The sequence below is a fragment of the Schistocerca americana genome, chromosome 11, assembly GCF_021461395.2.
Source record: "Schistocerca americana isolate TAMUIC-IGC-003095 chromosome 11, iqSchAmer2.1, whole genome shotgun sequence".
Lineage (NCBI taxonomy): Eukaryota > Metazoa > Arthropoda > Insecta > Orthoptera > Acrididae > Schistocerca > Schistocerca americana.
The window spans coordinates 49,156,164-49,170,609 of record NC_060129.1 but is presented as its reverse complement, the minus strand read 5'-3'; the positions used below and the strand labels follow the sequence as shown (position 1 = coordinate 49,170,609).

At 44.3% G+C, this 14,446-nt stretch overlaps 1 protein-coding gene across 2 annotated transcripts in view; it reads right to left on the bottom strand.

The window, feature by feature from the left end:
* LOC124554063 overlaps positions 1 to 14,446 on the bottom strand; it is a 172,475-nt gene that overhangs the window by 30,318 nt on the left and 127,711 nt on the right. The window contains exon 4 of one of the 2 annotated variants that reach the window (XM_047128104.1): positions 9,394 to 9,559. The exons of the other annotated variant lie outside the window; for it this stretch is intronic. Within the exon in view, the coding sequence (XP_046984060.1) occupies positions 9,394 to 9,559 (166 nt within the window). The remainder of the gene's footprint in view (positions 1 to 9,393; positions 9,560 to 14,446) is intronic. 2 annotated transcript variants of the gene reach the window in all.

Genomic DNA, 14,446 nt, shown 5'->3' with positions numbered 1-14,446 from the left:
AACCATCATTCGCCGCACACTACCGAAGTTGCGTCCGCTAGCCCTCTTCCTCCTTTTCGCTCACCGCATCGCACAAAGTCCCTTGCAAGGGCGGGTGAGGAGTGCTCTGCACTGAATGATGATGTTAGCCCTGACGGCGCATATACACTGCTGAGCCAAAAGATTATGACCTCCTGCTTCATAGCCTGTTTGTCCGGCTTTTGAACGAAATACATCACTGATTTCGAGTAACAGGGTTCCGACGTTTTGGAAATTTGGAAATTTGTGGTAAGTTCCTATGGGACCAAACTGCTGAGGTCATCGGTCCGTAGGCTTACACACTACTTAATGTATCTAAAACTAATGTATACTAAGGAAAACACACACACACCCATGCCCTAGGGAGGACTCGAACCTCCGACGCCGGCAGCCATGCGAACCGTGGCAAGGCGTCTAAGACCGCACGGCTACCCCGCGTGGTTTGTAGGCACACCTCATGTAATTCGCGTAAATAACGGGCCGCTGATTTGCTTACGCAGTGATGGCACCAGATAGCGACTCAGATGGCTACTGTAGGATTTACATCAGACACATTTGGTCGTCGAGACATCACCGTGAGTTCACTATATTGCTCCTCAAACCACTGTAGCACGGTTCTCGCTCCGATACACGGACCATTACACTGCTGGAAGATGACAGCACCGTCGGAGAAGACGCCGAGCATGAAGGGATGGCCGGCCGGAGTGGCCGAGCAGTTCTAAGCGCTACAGTCGTGAACCGCGCGACCGCTACGGTCGCAGGTTCGTATCCTGCCTCGGGCATGGATGTGTGTGATGTCCTTAGGTTAGTTAGGTTTAAGTGGTTCTAAGTTCTAGGGCACTGATGACCTCAGAAGTCCCATAGTGCTCAGAGCCATTTGAGCCATGAAGGGATGCAGGCAGTATGCAACTGTCAGTGTGTCTCCGATTACTACCACAGGTGCCACGCAAGGGCAGGAGAATGTCCCCCACACCATAATACTGCTCCCACCAGCCAGTGTCAGTGGGTCGCTGCACGTTTGAAGCCGCCGTTCACCTCGATGACTACCATCGACCTAGTGTAGCAAAAATGTGGTTCACCCGAAGAGCCGACACTTTTCCATTGATCGACGGTCGTACCCTGACAGTCCTGTGCCCACTGCAACCGTAACTGACGATGTCGTTGCCTCAACATGTGAACACGTGGGGGTGGTGTGCTGCGGAGCTCCGTGTTGAGTAATGCACGATGAGAGGTGTGCTCCGGAACACTTGTGCTGCACCAGCACTGTGCTCTTTCGGCAGAGGTGCCACAGATCACCATCCGTGCTGCTTCACATAGCAGAGAAGCCTCCGAGCCCAACGTCCTGTGAAGAATAGTGGACGTTTAACCATTCAGCGCCTAATAGTAGTTTCACAGTCGAACCCCTTCCCACAGAAGCTCACGACAGTAGCACGTGAACATTCGGCCGTCTCCGCCGTTTTAGAGATACTCGTTCACAAGTTCTGTGTAATCATAATCTGCCATTTGTCGAAGTCGCTTATCTCGGTGGATTTCGCCATGTGCAGCCCGTATCTCCGCCGTCCGTAGCTGCTCCACTTACGCACTTTCGTCACTGCGTGACGTGCCCGCAGCGCCAGCAGGCGGCGTCCAGCGACGCGGTGGGCAGTCGTCGTAATGTTTCGGCTTATCGCTGTATATCTGTATAAGTGGTGCCTGTTCTTTCGGACATGTCGGGAAGAAAAGACACCACTCATACAGGTTGTAGATGTTTTTGAAGGCCTTTATGGTCAAAAACATCAGATGGTAGAGAGTGCCAAAATTAGCACTGTGCGATCTAGAACTAACGCTCAGCAATGAATACTTAGTTTTGTCTTACTTACTTTAGCAGTCCAGGCTAATATTGGCAGTGCAAAATGACAGCCACTCTTCTCAGTGCACGCCTTGTGAGGCATGAAAGTTGCTCCCCCGACTCTGCTTCAGTTTTGTGCACTGAATACTCCGTGTAGCCACACGCGAAAAAAATACAATTAAGGGCAATATGGTTTATTCGTTTGGATGTTCACGTTACAAATTCTTGACGCAGAGACATAAGCAGTTTGCACGACATGTGCCCGCCTCTTTGCCCACTGAGGCCCTCGAGCTGCCTGCACCACTCACTCACTCTGCACGGAGACGCTCACAACGCAACACTACACAGCGCCCTGCCCTCTCCGACTCCTTTCGTACTCACAGGGCTTCAAGTTCAGTGTCTGGACGTAAATTTGCTGAGGTGCCACCACGCAGTTGTCAAACGAACAAAACAAAATTGGCTTTGAAGGTGACAAGACTTCCGAGTGTTGTTACCCAAACAGCATTTGACTAACTCAGCTTGTAGCATAGTCGGATTTTCAATCATGAACACGAGAGTGGAATCTAGCTAGTAGCATACTTTTTTAAATGTAATATTTATCAACAAATGCGAACGTTAAGTAAGAAATAAAAGTAGCATCCTTTTATTGACGGTTACTAGATGTCTAAAAATGAATTTAAACTTCTTAGGAATATGCCAAAACGTATTTTATTCAATGAAAAAATTACATATTTCAATAACACTAGCGAGTCTGTGAAAATGATACTTTCTCATTATCTATCTGATGTATCGACCTCGTATGCCAAATTTCAATGTACTGTCGGTAACAACGAATAACCAAGATGTTATTTTTATTAAACACTATAGTTCCATATCTGTCAATTAAGATTACACTTTGTTAATAAATATAGAAGTTTTAAAAAAAAATCAAAAGATACAGGGTGACGCAGAAAAACGGGAACATTTCCACAATCCAATAAAACTAGAAGTGATGAAGGAAATAAATTGCATTCATCGTAATTGAAACCTCCCAACTTTGCCATTTAGGAAACATTGATGCCATTTATTATTTTTCAAAAATTGCGTCCTTTAGATGGCGTCCTCCTGTACGAATACATTCGTGAAATCTGCTGTTGAGATTCCTCATTGACCGCTGCAACATCTCAGATGGGATACTGTGGATTGCATCCAAAATTCTCTGTTTTAACTCGTCCAGGGTTCTTGGTCGAGTCGTGTAGACTTTGCTCCACGAGAAAAGTCACAAACGGATAGATCTGGCGATCTAGGAGGCCCGGGTATGTTAACGAATTGTGAGATCACACGGAAGCCAAACAATTCTCGCACGTATGCCACTGATTGCCGTGTAGTGTGTGATGTCGCTCCGTCACGTTGAAACCAGGCTTCTTGAACGTTTGCAAAGTTGTGCAATGCAGGTGTAACGAAAGTTCGTAACACATCCACGAACCGATCGGCGTTGACAGTTATTGTGTTTCGTTGTTCATTTGCGAGACAATGCGGTCCGATAATCCCACGTGAAGAAACACCACGCCATACTGTCACTTTAGTAGCGTGTGAATGGCGCTCATGAACGTCATTAGGATTTGTGTTTTCTCAGTAACGGTAGTTCCGTTTATTCACATTACTTGCGCCTCATCTGACGTCAACAACTTTTTTTACAAATTCATCGTCATTGTTTATTTTTGTTATCATTTGTTGACAGAATCCTAAGCGTAATCGGAAATCGTGGTCCTTAAATGGTTGCACCATCTGTAGTTTGCACGGATGAAATTTTAAATCAAGATGAAGGATTCTGCGAACACTCTCCCGGGACACTCCAATCGCTGCTTCTTGCTTACGAATTGACGCCGTGGGCTCCGTAAGACAGACTCGCGTTCAACATCAGTGTTCGCTGGAGAACGCACACTTCTTGGTCGTCCTGTTGGTTTCTTTTTGAGGGCAGATCCAGTGTCTTCAAAGTTATTAATCCAACATTTTATCGCATCTTTCGACGGAACGATATCATGACATTCTAAATTACAAAAACTTCGAAACTCCTTCTGTGCCGTGAGCAAACAATAAACATTTTTATGGCTAACGCACGCTATTTTCCGTTCCAGTGACGCATGATTAGTGAAATGGTGAACTGTTTACTTGCTGTCTGTCACGAACCCGCAGTGCTGCACGTGCGCATGGCTGCCACTACTCATTTCAAACTTTCCCGTTATTCTGTGTCACCCTGTATTTATCTTACTAGCGAGATTCGAACCATCGAACGTACTAACGTGCTGAGAAACCGACGAATTCGTCGAAATAATGAAAATTGTTTTTAACTGCACTTGGAGATTTGCTAATTTTGAAAGGTGATATTTCAGAGTTCTTTGTCGTACTGTCTTAAAAAATTTATGTGCGTGCACTGAATTCCATCTGCTACAAGTGTGCACAAAATCGGAATCTGTGAGGACCCCTCGTCAATGTAGAATCCTCCTTTTACCACCAGCATAACTGTGACCTGAAGCCACTTTGGCACAAAAAACTCTTAATAATTACCTGACAGGTCTTTCACTGGAAACTGTCCTCAGAAACATTGATAAATTGTTTCTTTGGTATTGTGTGACGTCATCACATGTACAATCAGTGCCTTCCCCGTACTCTCTGCACTGCCGAAGGAGTCTGCTACCTCAGCAACAAACCACCTCCGTCGCTCGCTAATGGGCGATCGTTGTCGAAATCCATACGCTGTGTGGAAAGGCCACATCACAGAAGAATTTCAGTGTTCCTACTACAGACCCTGGAAGCAAATGAATCCCTTACGCGACTTGCCATAAGATGAAACAAATCGTACTATCTTGCGTACATCGGCGTGTTACAGCGTGTCATGAAATGATTCCGTAGTATCTATCATTTTATTTCCTACTGAAAAAAGGTTTTTGGGCAGCATTACGTTAGTGAAGCATCTGTATCCACGTACGAGGCTAATCCGGAAACTAAGGTTACAAAAATTTTTTTAGGTGCAAAAAATTTAATTTATCATAATAAAATTTAGATTCATTGTAGTACAGGTGTTGCATTATTTTTACAAGCAATCACCATGTATCTTTATACATTTTGTCATTAGTAGGACGAGTTTTTTGATTCCTGTGTCATAGACGTCTCCCAACGCCTTTTTCAGTCAGTTCTTCACTTCGATTTTCACCTCGTCGTCGTCGGAAAAGTGCTTTCCAATAAGGTGTTTCTTCAATTTAATGACCGGCCACTGGGGCCGAGCAGTTCTAGGCACTTCAGTCCGGAACCGCGCTGCTGCTACGGTCGCAGGTTCGAATCCTGCCTCTGGCATGGATGTGTGTGATGTCCTGAGGCTAGTTAAGTTTAAGTAGTTCTAAGTCTAGGGGACTGATGACCTCAGATGTTAAGTCCCATACTGCTTAGAGCCATTTGGACCATCAGTTTAGTGAACAGATGATAGTCACTAGGTGTGAGGTCGGGGCTGTGACAGAGTTGGCTTAAAACATCCCAACCAAACGAAGTCAGCTACTCTTGCGTTGAATGAGCGGTGTGCGGACGCGCGCTCTCATCGAGGAGACAGTGTGTCGCTGTCGGCACGTCTGTTTTGTATGGCTCTGCGAAGTTTCTTCATGACCCCACAGTATCTTGCAGCATTTATGGTCCCATCTATTTCCAAAAAATCAACGAACAAATCTCTTTTCCTGTCCCAAAACACTGACACGACGATTTTCCTTACTATATCCTGGGTTCTGAATTTCTTGGCTATAATATTTCCGTTCATCTCCCTTATACAGACACTCTATATACTCCTTTTACCTTTCAGCTTTCCCTTCCTAGCTTAGGACTGGTTTTACATCTGAGCTCTTGACATTCATACAGTTGCTTCCCTTTTCTCAAAAAGTCTTTTTAAATTTCCTGAAGGCGGAATCCATTTTCCCCTAGTGAAACATTCCTACATTTGTCCTCTATCCATTCTTGCTCAGCCATTTAACACTTCCTGTCCAACTCATTTTGAGAGACGTTTGTATTTCCCTTCGCTTGCTTTATTTGCTGCATTTTTATATTTTCTTCTTTCATCAATTGAATTCAATATCTCTACTATGCCTTGTCTTTCGACCTATTTGACACTCTGCTGCCTTCTCTATTTCATCTCTTATAGCTATCTATTTTTCTTCTACTGTATTCCTTTTCCCTGCTCTACTCAACCGCTGCGTAATGCTTCGTCTGAAACTATCAGCAACCTCTAGTTTTTGCAGCTTATCCATGTTCCGTCTCCTTAATTTCCTACCTTTTTGTAGTTTCTTCAGGTTTAATTTACAGTTCGCTACCAATAAATTGTGGTCCAATCTAACCCTGTAAATGTCTTACAGTTTAAAATCTGGTTCCGAAATCCCTTTCTTGCCATTATGTAATGAATCTGAAACCTTCCAGTGTCTCCAGGAGTCTTCCATGTATACGCGCTACTTTGATGATTCTCAAACAAGGTGTTAGCGATGGCCGCGCGGGGTATCCGAGCGGTCAAGGGCGCCTTGTCACGGTCCGCACCGCTCCCACCGTCGGAGATTCGAGTCCTCCCTCGGGCATGGGTGTGTGTTGTCCTCAGCGTAAGTTAGTTTTAGTTAGATTAAGTAGTGTGTAAGCCTAGGTACCGATGACCTCAGCAGTTTGGTCCCATAAGACCTTACTACAAATTTCCATTGTTAGCAATGATTAAATTATCCTCTGTGCAAAATTCCACCAGACGTCTTGCTCTTTCGTTTCTTTCCGTGAGTCGAAATTAAATTTTTGCTTTTCTTTCTTTTCCTACCACCAAACTGCAGTCTCCCATGACAATTAAATTATCGTTTCCTTTAACTAGCTGAATAATTTCTTTTATCTCATCATACATTTCTCCAGTCTCTCCATTATCTCCAGAGCTAGTTAGCATATAAACTTGTACAACTATTGTAGGTGTGAACTTAGTGCCTATCTTGGCTACGTCAATGCGTTCACTATGCTGTTTCACGTAGATTACCTGCATTCCTATTTGCTTATTCATTATTACACCCACTCTTGCATTATCCCTTTGTGACTTTGTATTTATAACCCTGCATTCATCCTGTTTCTCTTGACACCGAGCTTCGCTAAGTCTCAATATATTGAACTTCAACCTATCCATTTCCGTTTATAAAACCTCTAACCTACCTGCCCGATTAAGGCATTTAACATTCCAGAATCCTTTCCTTAGAACGACAGATTTGTTTTCCTTGGTGATGACATCCTTCTGAGTAGTTCCTGCATGGAGATCCGAATGGGAGATTCTTTCATCCCCAGAATATGTTACCCAACAAGAAGCTATCACCATTTAACCATAGATGGCTCTGAGCACTATGGGACTCAACTGCTGAGGTCTTTAGTCCCCTAGAACTTAGAACTAGTTAAACCTAACTAACCTAAGGACATCACAAACATCCATGCCCGAGGCAGGATTCGAACCTGCGACCGTAGCGGTCTTGCGGTTCCAGACTGCAGCGCCTTTAACCGCACGGCCAATTTAACCATAGAGTAGAGCTACATGCCAACTGGCAAATTACAGCTGTAGTTTCCCCTTGCTGTAGGCTGCTCGCAGTACCAGGACAGCAATGCCGTCTTGGTTAGCCAGATGAGTCAATCATCCAGACTGATGCCCCTGCAACGACTGAAAAGGGTGCCGCCCCTCTTCAGGAGCCGTATGTTTGTCTGGCTTCTCGACAGGCATCACTCCATTGTTGTTGTACACACAGTACACCTGTGTACGGTTAAGGCAGACAAGCCACCCAAACCGACGGCAAGTCCGCGGTTCATGGGAAACATCGGAAACTATGAACGAAATTTTCGCTCTGCAGCGGAGTGTGCGCTGATATGACATTTCCTGACATTAAAACTGTGTACCAGACGGAGATTCGAACACAGGACCTTTGCCTTATGCGGACAAGTGCTCTGCACTTGATATGAAACTTTCTGGCAGATTAAAACTATGTTGCCAGACTGAGATTAGAGCTCAGGACCTTTGCCTATCGCGGGCAATTGCTCCACCAACCGAGCTAGCAAGCACGATTTACGACCAGCCCTTACAGTTTCAATTCTGCCAGTAACTCGTCTCCTAGGTTCCAAACTTCACAGGACCTCTCCAGCGAACCTTGCAGAGTTAGCACTCCTGGAAGAAGGGATATTGCGGAGACATGGCTTAGTCACAGACAGGTGGATGGTTCCAGAATGAAGTATTGACTCTACAGCGGAATATGCGCTCCTCTGAATCTTCCTGGCAGACTGAAACTGTATGCCAGATCGAGACTCGGGATCTTTGCCTTTCGTGGGCAAGTGCTCTGCCAGCTAACCTTCCTTCCAGGAGTGCTATTCCTGTATGGTTTCCAGTAGAACTTTCGAAGGTATGAGACGCGATACTGGCCAAACTGAAGCTGTGACGACGGGGTGTGAGCTGCGCTTGGGTAGCTTAGCCAGTAGAGCACTTGCCCACGAAAGGCCAAAGTCCAGAGTTCGAGTGTCGGTCTGATACACAGTTATAACCTGCCAGGAAGTTTCTAACCAGAGCAGACACCTCTGCAGCGTGAAAATTTCTTTCTGAAAACATCCCCCAGGTTATGCCTATGCCATGTCTCCGCAGTATAATTTCTTAAGGAGTGCTAATTTAGCGAGGTTCACAGGAGAAAAATGGTTCAAATGGCTCTATGCACTATGGGAGGTCATCAGTCCCATAGACTTAGAACCTAACTAACCTAAGGACGTCATACACATCCATGCCTGAGGCAGGATTCGAACCTGCGACAGTAGCAGCCGCGTGGTTCCGGACTGAAGGGCCTAGAACCGCTCGGCCACAGCGGCCGGCTCGCAGGAGAACGTGTGAGAAATTTGGATGGTAGGAGACGAGATGTTGGCACAATTGAAGCTGTGAGGATGGTGCACGAGTTGTGCTCAGGTAGCTCAGTTGGTAGAGCACTTGCCCACCAGAGGCAAAGGTCCGAGTTCGAGTCTCGGTCTGGCTCACAGTTTCATTGGAAACTATGGTTTAACCAATAGAAAATTGCAATATCGCTTCAGAACAAATTAGCGTATTTGCACGTGCTCTTTACGCTTTTTTCTGTAACAATCCAGAAGAATTGTACTTGTTTCCCATTGCCATTGCGTGAAGTTTTTTGTTGCCATGTTGTAAGTGCTTGGAATGTATGAACATAAATTTGTTTACATCATCAGGTATGCCACTCACATAAATGCAGCTGACTGCTGTGTATTACATCGAACTTTAAGGAGGAAACTCTCTCTCTCCAGGAGACAACGCCGAGGCAGGCTTGGCTTTAGCCGGTGGCAGTGACGGGAGGGCACTGTGTACAGCCACCTCTTTTTCGCTTCTCGGCTAAATGATTACGACTGAAACTTTTTCTACCCACAGGACTTTTACCTGCTACGTCCACCTCTTCAATGACCGCGAAGCCCTCGGTGGTGGAATTTCATAACTCTACTGAAACAATTACTCGTGATCATGTGTTACTCAAAGGTCAAATCCTTACCTTTGATAAATCCGACTTCGTAGATATCGATGACCATCTGCACACAAACTTGTCTTTTTCCATCCTTCAGACCCTTCATGTACAATTTATACTTCCCGTAAGGTAAGGCGACGAACTTTTTTAGGGTTATCGGTCGTGTCCAGTACCGATGCATGTAGTAGGTGCCCTGCCAACAGAGGTAGCGATGCAATTACACAATACAGGTTTTGTGACTAAATCAAAACTTCAACTTGTAGGATTATTCTTTGTCGAGGTCTTTACTGAGTATCAGATGTAGCAGTCTCTTCCTGTCTTTTTTTTCTGCTCCTTTCATAACTTAGACACGCTTATTGCATTTTGGTCATCATATATCGGCACATGTAAGTTAAGGAAATAACAAAGGATTTTGAAAATCACACTCTAATAGTTAACATAGCAATGAGTAAACATCCTGATACTTCTCAGCAATCAGTGGCGAATGCCAAAGACGGGAACAGGAAAGTCGAAATCTCAAGGCATTCGCCTAACACGAGTGAAATTAAGAAGCAGACTGTAAGATGTCGTGGTCTCCTGACCTTCGTTGCTTACATATTCCGCCCTCACAATCATATTCTGCACATCAAGACGCTTCATTCGAACCCAAACTCGATAAGATAAAGTCAATCTTGTATGAATTCATGTAAATTATACGCAAATAACTAATAAATCGCAAGAGCGCACCATGGTTGAAATACTCGAGGCTGGCGTACACACTTACATTCCAGACACGACGGCACAGGAGCTTTTAGTTCGAGAGAGGCAAAACCGCACGCCAGGAGGCCAGTCCCAACCCATCTACGTCGGCCGGTGACCGCCTGCAGAGCAGACAGCGTTTGTTCGAGTGAAAGGACGACCCCGTGTCGGCTTAAAAGCAAATTCCGCTACACTGTGTGGGAGCGGCCAGCCTACGCATTCTTTACACATAGCACGCAGTTTCAGAGATTTTCACAGAGAGACAGCACACGCCAAACGCCGATACTACAGATATCCGGATTGGTCGCCTTAAACGAAACGTCATTCTCCCGTTTTAGAAGAGCAATGCTGATTGGCAGACGATATTTCTGACGCCTTGAGCTGAAGGAGTAATGGAAGAGACCGAAAGATATACCCCTTCACGTCTGGCGTGGAGAGGCGCCGTTCCGTTGTCGCTCTTGGAGCGAGAACACGTAACGGGAGTGTGCGCGCTCGTAAATGTACTCAAAGAGCGAGGAACAAGTCTCTCCTCAGTACTTCACTGGGAGAGCACCTCTGTCGAGAGCGAATCGAAGTGTGACTCTATATTGAGTCCTTGCAATTAAACGTTGTTCACTGTGTTGGCCGACACACTTATTGTGCAGTGTAAATGGACAGAGTTATAGTTAAACGCCTGCGAGCGAATTTTGAGTGGCATCGCGGTGGACTGGTTATCTGACCGGTGTACCACGCCAATAGTTAGACTAGGGGCGAATAGGAGTCCTTGACTTCATCAAGGCGTAGGGAGAGTTTGATTGGCGAAGGTCAATCCAGATAGAACGAGAGTTATCTTATTTGTCAGCAGTGAGCGGTGCAGACAGCAGTCATCGCAGCTTACAGTATTGTGCGCTACAGTTCTTGCGAGCCCCATGTTTCCTCCACAACAGTACACTTCACTGCATTTCACACGCGACAGCCTCGACCGCACCTAGCAACATTCTAAAGGATAATTATTCAAGTTGATTATCTCCTCCATGTCCGAACAACATCTCTTTGGTTCACTCAGACACTCCTGGACACTTCCCTTGTTGAGAGCCCTTCCTGGCACAAAGAGAGAATGTGGACGCGATCGAACTGTGGTATGTAGGCATGGTAGAACTACAGACAACACGAACCGTGTACGTCCTTCCTGGTGGAATGACCGGAACTGATCGGCTGTCGGACCCCAACCGTCTAATAGGCGCTGCTCGTGCATGATTGTTTACATTTTTGGGCAGGTTTTGTGACATCTCCGAACAATCAAAGGGACTGTGTCTGTGGTACAATATCCATAATCAGTGACTGTCTTCAGGAGTTCTGGGAACCGGGGTGATGCAAAACTTTTTTTTGGTGTGCGTAAATGGATACTTAAATATGGAGCTCTAAAACCGGCAGTATATTTATAATGTGAAGCAGATACTTTTATGAGCCGATAGGTTGATATTTTATCAGTCTGTTTATCGAATATCTATATGTTGGTGCCATTTAAATATCGATATATCGGATACTCGATACCTTTAAAAATATCAACAGTTTTATCAGAAAGAGCAGGTGGCTGTTTCTCGAGGAGGTCCTGGCTATACTTCAGTCTTCCGTGAAGACGTATCCGCGTCCACAGGACTGCATGCATTCGTTCCTGGTGTGACGAAGGCTTACAAGCCCTACTGCACGTCGTCCGTTAAATCACTCAGTCTTAAGGCCAGGTTCTCATTCAAAATGGTCGAAAAATCGATTTTTTGTTGCATTTTTGAAAGATATTTGCGTCAGGAATGTCGATATACGGTCTTGGAATTGCAGACTAAACGTAAGTAAGGAAAAAACTATTTTTATCAAATTTTGATAAAAATTGGCCAAAAGATAATATTCGGTCAGGCACAATGGATTACACATTTTGAATTTTGAAAATCTAACTTCAGATTTGTGTTCAGCGACGTCAAAAGTGTATAATGGCATATAGTTTTTACGCAAATTCAGCTAATAATTAATATAGAAGTTCGCCCTAAACTTTAGTCATGGTTTTCCTCGAGAAACGGTTTTTCAAACCTGCATGCAGCATAAAATAAAAACGGTACATCCTATTAGCTTCTAACTTTGACTCCCGAAATGCAATAACTACTTTTTGTAAAGCCATAAAGAGTAAAAAAAACTCCAACACAGAGTTCCATTTAGCATGATATCGTTAAATTTAATGTTGTTTCATTGTAGTTAGGTACAAGCTCCCATAAATCTACTGTAGTATCTACTGATGTTATCCATTTTTGATTTGAGATAACTTCTAGAGGCTACACTCTACGTAGCAGGTGTACTTCAAACTCGTAGGTTCTCGATCAGACCTCGATTATGGGCTCCATTTTCTTCTTTTTTGTATCGAAAATCTAAAATATAGTTGAACGTATGTCTTTTCATTGTCTCAAAAAAATTTCGAAACTTTGCATATTTTTCGTTCATTTGAATGAGAACTTGGATGTAATTTCCAATAAAATATGGACTGTCATTCTCTGCAAATCGAGGACAACATCAAGACTGCTTGCCTTGTGACGCCGTGGCAGTGTCGTATCTGTTGTGGAAGGGGCATCTGACTTTTTGCCACTGTGGCTCTTGTGTGCGTGGAGTTGCTATTCAGTTATTCTGCGCAACGGATTAATCTGAAATGTACCCTTTACCCTGTGGCTACTGCAAGATTCAATGTACACCCCCACAATACTACAGAAGTCAGACAGACGCTCCTAAAGAGAAATGCCTGAAAAACTTTCAGCAATAAATATCTTCTGGAGTCCTCTGCTGTAAGGAAATGACACAAAAATTTACAAAATTTCTTACGTAGCTAGTCGGATACTTGGGTACTGGAGTAGTGCTAGTTAGTGTAAGAAAAACATGAAACTAACAAAAATTATTATTTATTTTGCAAAAATTCTGAGAAATCACAATGGCACTTTTAGTTATGAACTGAACTACTGCAGTGGATGACCGCTACCTACGGATTATGGCTCGGAGGAACCCTGACGGCAACGCCACCATGTTGAGTAATGCTTTTCGTGCAGCCACAGGACGTCGTGTTACAACTCAAACTGTGCGCAACTTCACTCCCGACGTCCATGGCGAGGTCCATCTTTGCAACCACGTCACGATTATAGTTGGTGGTGACTTTAATTTACATCGATATGTTGGCGAAAATACATGTTTAATTTCGGAGGTACGCATAAAATATCATCCGAAATGTTCTAAACGCATTCTCTGAAAATTATTTCGAGCAATTAGTTCATGAGCCCACACGAATAGTAAACGGTTGTGAAGACACACTAGACCTCTCAGCAAAAAATAATCCTGAGTTAATAACGAGCATCAAAACCGATACAAGGATTAGTGAACACAGGGTTGTCGTACCGAGACAATATTGTAATCCCCAAATCCTCAAAAAATAAACGAAAAATTTACCTGTTGAAAAAGGCAGATAAAAATTCACTTGATGTCTTCCTGATAGACAATCTCCACTCATTCCTAATTAATAAAATAAGAGTAGATCAGATGTGGCTTGAAATCAAAGAAATAGTATTGGCAGCAGTTGAGAGATTTATTCCAAATAAATTAACAAACGACGCAGCTGGTCCTCCTTGGTACACAAAACGAGTTAGAACACTTTTGCAGAAACAACGAAACAAACGCGCCAAATTTAAACAGACGCAAAATTCCCAAGATTGGCGATCTTTTACAGAAGCTCGAAATATAGCGCGGACTTCAATGCGAGATGCTTATAACAGTTTGAGCCGTGGTAAAAATTGCTGTTTTGAAGAGCGAGCCGCAGCGCGTAGTGTGGAGCAGTCGCCCTCCGTTTCTAGCGGTGGCGCCGCTGTGGCAGTCGCAGCTTTGGTGTCTCCCTCTGGTGGGAAAGGGGAAAGGCTGCCTGTTCACGTGCATTTAAGGGGCGCTATGAGCTCGCCAGTGGGTCAGTCTGGGTCAGTCTCTCGTCCACTGCTTGCTCCTCTGTCTCTCGTCCGCATTTGTTAGGCAGTTAGTGTCTGTCTGTCGTTGGAGCTGCCTCTGTCATGTTTCTCGGATTCGGTGTGTGAACGAATTTATTGCTAGAAGTGTAACGGCATAATTCCTTAAATATGTTTTTATCTTGCCTATCATCTGGAGAGGCGGTATATGTGTACTGTAGAGCATGTTTGGCCAACTTTACATAATTTTATGTTGGATTGCATTTCATGGACTTTTGATAAAATGGTCATTTTAGTAAATAAACTTGCCACTCTTCCACCATAAGACTTTCTTAGAAGTTAAAATCAAGTTGCACCTTCAGTGGCACGTTTATCTTTTAATTTTA